At 46.9% G+C, this 6,127-nt stretch overlaps 1 protein-coding gene across 1 annotated transcript in view; it reads right to left on the reverse strand.

Moving 5' to 3' along the window:
* LOC119354593 (protein FAR1-RELATED SEQUENCE 5-like) overlaps positions 1 to 3,348 on the reverse strand; it is a 19,052-nt gene extending 15,704 nt beyond the window's left edge. Inside the window, exons 1-3 of the mRNA XM_037621307.1 lie at positions 3,167 to 3,348; positions 2,883 to 3,074; positions 2,539 to 2,803 (exon numbers count right to left, since the gene is read on the reverse strand). Of these exons, the coding sequence (XP_037477204.1) occupies positions 2,539 to 2,803; positions 2,883 to 3,074; positions 3,167 to 3,348 (639 nt within the window). The remainder of the gene's footprint in view (positions 1 to 2,538; positions 2,804 to 2,882; positions 3,075 to 3,166) is intronic.
* Between the last annotated feature and the right edge of the window lie 2,779 nt (positions 3,349 to 6,127).

Below are 6,127 nucleotides of genomic sequence, written 5' to 3' on the forward strand. Positions count from 1 at the left end.
CGCTACGCGGACCATGAGACCCATGCCAAGGCCGTGATCACTACTTTCTGGGTGAGTTCTCTTCAGAAGAACAAGTCCATTCTAGTTTCATGAAAATGATTTAACTCGTGGCTTCTTCCATTCTTATTTCATGCATGATTGTAGAAATTCTATCGAGTTCTTCCGGAGCACAGGGCTAGAGCGGACCAGATCGTGCTGCGCCAATGCAAGAAGAAGGCCCGCCATATGCAGTACAAGGTGCGCTATGTGGCCATCTCCACATACTACCACGACTATCTTGGTGTGAAGATGACCAAGGAAGAAGCGCGGAGGATGGGCATTACCTTGGAGAGGCCCGAGTTCTTGGCGGTAAGTATAAAAGATTTTTCATTATGCTTTCATATATTATGCTTTCATTACCTTGTGGTACATTATGCTTTATGCTTTATGCTTCCATAACATCAATTTGGACACACCTACATGCCATTATGCTTTTATTATGTAGGTGTGTCCAAATTGGTGTTATGGAAAAGACGAGTCCTGGGCGGCATTGGTGGATCTTTGGTGTGATGAGGCTGGAGCCTAGGCGGCTATGAGAACCAAAAATAAGGCTAACCGAGGAACGGAGGGAGTACATGCTCAGGGAAACCGAAACCACTATATCCACAAGGCAGTTAATGTATGACTAACCCCATTAAACATTCTTCTTCTTCTATTTACCATCACTTTCTTATGTATGACTAACCTCTGTTTGGTGGTGCAGGAGGAGAAACTGAAGCGCCGCTCTCACACATGCAGGCGTGGGAGATCGCCCATACGCGGAAGGACCCCAAGCCTGGCGAGCCCAAGTACTAAGGCAAGAAGACCGCGGGGAGGAAGAAGGCCTACTCCGAACCGTATCTGAAGTTACATCCTGACACACCTGACCCCATTGCGGCGCCTCTGGACGACATGGCGGTGGTGAGGATGGGGCCCAAGGAGCACGGTCGGGAGGCGGTTCTCGATGCTGTGATCACTCCTAGTATCTCCTACACACAGCTTCGTCGGATCGACCCGAGCCTGAGCCAGCGCACGAGCCAGCCAGTGACCAGTACACAGTCCCTCTTTCAGGAGCAACAATCTGTAAGTATTTTCCCTCTTATCTTCATTGCTCACTTTATTTTCCGCATTTAGTAGTTTTATGAGTTCCATCATGTCATACCGTAGGCCTACCTGGAGTACACACGCCAGGAGACCATGGCGTGGCATCAGAGGCTTTATGAACACCAAGTGCAGAGGAATAGCATGACATGATGCCACACCAGGGCGCCTATGCCGGCAGGTGTCCTCAGTTCCCTCCAGCACAATGCCCTCCAGCACAACCAGTGCTGATGAGCTTTGAGGAGTTTGTGGCACAGAACGTTGGCCCCTCGCCGGTTAGTTCATCCCCAATCTATTCACCCAAAGCATGTCATGCCTTTCAACATAGTCATATATCCCGTGCATATGTCTTTTCAACATCCAGGAAACAGGTGGATCTACCATTGGCGGTGGTCTTCGCAGCACTCCGGAGACACGGAGCCCGACCACTCCGATCCACGGAGGCGGAGACGGAGGTGGAGGCGGAGGCGGTCTTGGCGGTAGCGCTGCCGCTAGCAGTGACGACCTGGGCTTCGGCCGTCTTGGCGATGACGACCTCCGCGGTGCTCGATGATCCTTGTGTGTGGTGATGATGCTTGAGATGACTTGTGTGTGGTGATGATCATTTAGATGACTTGTGTGCTTCTCTATATGCTTATGCTTATGTTGGTTGTGATGATGTTCATTTAGAGACTTGTGTGTGATGATGCTTATGCATATATTGTTGTGATGGTGTCGGATGATATCCCGTTGTGTTTTATATGTCTATCCCATCATATATAGCTGCTGATATGTGCTGTTATTTGAATTGAATTGATTTGAAAACAAACAGTAAAAAGAAAAAAAAAGCAAACTATGCCGACGGCTAGGCCGTCGGCATAGGGCTAGCGTGAGCTCCCAGTAGCTGACACGTGGCACCTATGCCGATGGCCTAGCCGTCGGCTTAGTTTATGTGCCGACGGCTAGACCGTCGGCATAGGCGCCCACGTGTCAGCTACTGGGAGCTCTGTATGAAGGACTATGCCGACGGCCCAGCCGTCGGCATAGCCCTGGTCCACGAGCAGCGATTGGTCGCCACGTGGCACACCTATGCCGACGGTCGAGCCGTCGGTATAGTTTTTGACTAAGCCGACGGCTAGGCCGTCCGCATAGGGGTGCCACGTGGCGACCAGTCGTTGGGCAGACTTGACAGCGGCCGCCATTAGGCGTGATAGTTGCCGACGGCCGGGGCCATCGGCATAGATGTACGGCCCCCGTCGGCGTATCATATATGCCGACGGCTTTTCTATGCCGACGGCCTCCCTGGCTGTGCCGACGCATATGTTGCCGACGGCCCTATGCCGACGGGGGCCGTCGGCATAGGTCTATCCCGACGGGACTCAGGCCTATGCCGACGGCCCTGGCCGTCGACATAGGGGGCGATTCCGGTAGTGTTTATACCTCACGCTGGCATCTAAACCCTTGCATAGTTCGCTCTCCCTTGGTGTTAGTATACGAGTCATCACTCCTTAAGCTGAACCCAACGACCCTTGAATATAAATTGTAGAACTGGTAACTTTCGCTTGCTGAGCCAAATATCATGCCTACTTCAGGCTTGAACAAGGTTACTGTTTTATCTTTACTGTATGCTCTTATAGACTGCTCCATTAAATTTGGTATTCTCTTCTCCCCGAAAAGAGTAGTTATACCATCTGGATGCATTTTTCTAAGGATGTGCAAGGTGTGATTTAATAATAAGTGAAAAACAGGAATTAGCATCAAGGACTTTATGTTGATCAACAAACCTGTAGCAGTGTGATTTGCTTGAAGCATCATCATCATCGTTCTCTACAGCCATTGAAGAAAAACTACGTATAGTGGATGTTTGGTTAGCTGAAGAGGCACATAACAACTCTCTATTTTGGTCATTTTCGATTAGGGAGGCTGGATCATCCTTGTTATCCTGGATACAACATGATTTATGGTTGTGTTCCAACCTGCAGACATTAAAATAGTTAAGCATACATCCGGATTTACATTAAGTTATATTTAAACGATATATTTTGACATATGGAGAAATATAGCTTGCCTGGAATAGTCTGAATCATTTGAGTACTCTTCTTCATCTGAATTTATTGGTACAGGTGAATCTACCAATGCTATTTTCTCTTGACAATCCCCACTGAACAGATAAACAGAATATATTATTATAATAACAGAATCTAAGTCGATTTTATAGAACATTTCAAGTGCAAAATATTCCACACGCATTGCTTAGAGTTATACTTCACTAGCCTGGGCAAGTGTTCACCGTTAGAGTAATTTATTTCATCCGGCTCGATTGGCACTGTTGAATCAACCAAAGCATTGTTCTCTTCACACTGCACTCTGGAAATGTTTAAATGGTAGAGGATAATAAGAAAAAAGTATTTAATTGGATTCAAGGAAAAGTTCAAAGAAATTACCTCCCGATAATTGAGGGATCTGCAACACGTAGCAGATCCATAAAAGAGCCACCAACATCTCCGCCAAACACATCCATTGAATTTAAAAGGGGATAGAACTACACACGATAGTTGAAGATCTGTGCCAATTTAAGTTCTTAGGTGACATGCCAAAAATGCTTAGAAGTGCTTAGTTGCCAGCTAGAAAAAATACTACTTAGTTTCCAGATTAAAAAGTTCTTAGTTGACATGCTTAAAAACTGCTCACTTGCCGGGTTAAGTGATATGCTGAAAATGCTTAGTTGACAGGCTAAAAAATGCTCAGTTGCCCATATTAATTATAATTACTTGCCAAAAAAACTGAAAAAATCTAGGTAAGTGTACAACAAACACAAATGGGGGCGCTGAGAGAAAAAGGCAGCACTAATTACCCGCCGCTAGCTGAATCCATGAGATGCAAAAAAGTCGGGGATCCCCTGTGTCCATCCGACCACCTCTTTCTCCTTCCCCCACTATAGTGGCTCTTGCCCTTGATGCCCAGCAGGGAGTAGAAGGGAGTGGCATTTACGTTCTTGGGCTCAGAACAGTGTTTTATCTGTTCCCCATTAATGCGTGTATCTGACTAGGTTGGTGAGGTATTGTACAGAACAACACCAAAATAAATGTTTTAGAATAATTTAGACTCTAATCCAGGCGGGCATCTCAGTGCCACAGTGAACGGCTGGAGCATGCACTGGAGCTCCCGTGCATGGGAGAAAATCCACTCTCAGCTCTTGGGCTACCGCTACCCACGAGGAAACGTCCAGAGCTACAACTGTCGTTTTGTTTTGGCGAGCACTCAATTCCTAGGGCAGTTCTGCATGTGGCTCTCGTTGGAAAAGGAACGAAAATGGTAGTACCAGTAACTGTTTGCCTCTAATGTAGCATCTGCGGGAAGTGAAATGAGCCTACGGCGGCAGCACGGGCCACCGAGGTCCTCTCAGCATCTCCGGGGTGCAGTGCAGATCGAGATGGGTGTTTATGACAACGGGGCCGGCTAGCCATGGCGAACTTGTCGACGGACACACTGGAGGGCACGGAGACGGAGGTGGTCAAGCTGGACCATGTCTTGTGCGGTGGTGCCGGCCGGTGTTCGACGCCGGCACCCTGAGGGATTGGTTGAGTTCGTCATGGCTTCTTTTGTCATGTTTTGTAGCAGTATTTACTTTCTAGTTGCCCATATATACTCCTAGATGCGTAGAGAATGCTACCCTCTCCGTAAACTAATATAAAAGCATATAGATCACTATTTTAATATTTTAAACACTTTTATATTAGTTTACGAAGGAAGTATAAACGTTGGCACTACACTCTCACGGTACAACTAAATGGCCACATCAGTTGGCATGTGATGCTTGGTGAACAATTGATGTCCTAGCCACACAAAACATTTCACTCGCTGCTCTTATATATCTACCAGCTTCACCATGTAGCATTATCACGTTTAGTTGCAACGGGAGAATGCCGAAGTATAGGGAGAGAGCAATCGTTATGGGCAAGCAAGGGGAATGGCACCCGCGGTCACACAGCATGATCTAGCAGGGAATGGGATGTGTTGGCAATTTCTTTCGAAGACATGTATAAACAGAGAATCCATGAAAGAGCACCGGAACTTGCAAGTGAAGAAAACCTTGCGGCTCATGTTGATAATTCCGTGCATTTCATCCTAGAGAGTTGAGCGGCTCTACGTTTCATCATCAGGCGACATTAGTTGGTCGAGCTAAGCATGAGCCCAGTCTTTCGAGTGTTAGGTTGATCTCCTCCCGTCCGAACTCAACGGGTCGAACGGACCCCTGACTCGCGTCCTGATTGGGGGCGCCCAACCCTCATATGGTTGGTGGGCCCCTGTGACCCGCGCTATATTAACAGAGGTGGGGGCCGGGGCACGGGATATGAAGTTCACCACCGCCACAAACCCTACCGATATTCCCTACCGATCTAGGGTTAGTGCGGTGCTCACGGGAAGCAGCCACCACCTCGACATCTCCCTGTCATTGCCGTCGTCGCCATCCCACCATGGCCAACGGCGGGAGCTCCTCAGGCCAAGGCGAAGGTAGGACTACAGGAAAGGACGTGGAGTTTCTACACCCAGGAGCAAATGCTCCTGGTGTGAACAGTAAAATCAAACAAATTCAAAAACAATTCAAAAAATTCTGAAATTTTTTTGTGCCATACTTTCACAAATGTTTGTTGTGCCTAAAAAATTTCATCGCAAAATCACATTGATGGAAGGCGTGGTAAAAAAACAAAATCGATGCTCTGAAAATGTTACTTACAAAAGCATTTTGGAGCTCTGATTTTGTTTTTTTTGGCACGCCTTTCACCAACGTGATTTCGCAATGAAATTTTGCGTGCACATCAAACATTTGTGAAAGTATGTCACAAAAAAAATTCAGATTTTTTTGAACATTTTTTCTAGTTTTTTTAATTTTACTATTCATACCAGGAGCATTTGCTCCTGGGTGTAGAAAGGTACTTCCGTACAGGAAATCACTAGCCTACTCTGATCCAGGGGATCTAACAATGGTATCAGACCATGCTAGGCTAAGTTTTTCGATACAAAGAAT

This window comes from Triticum dicoccoides, chromosome 1A (assembly GCF_002162155.2).
Source record: "Triticum dicoccoides isolate Atlit2015 ecotype Zavitan chromosome 1A, WEW_v2.0, whole genome shotgun sequence".
NCBI lineage: Eukaryota > Viridiplantae > Streptophyta > Magnoliopsida > Poales > Poaceae > Triticum > Triticum dicoccoides.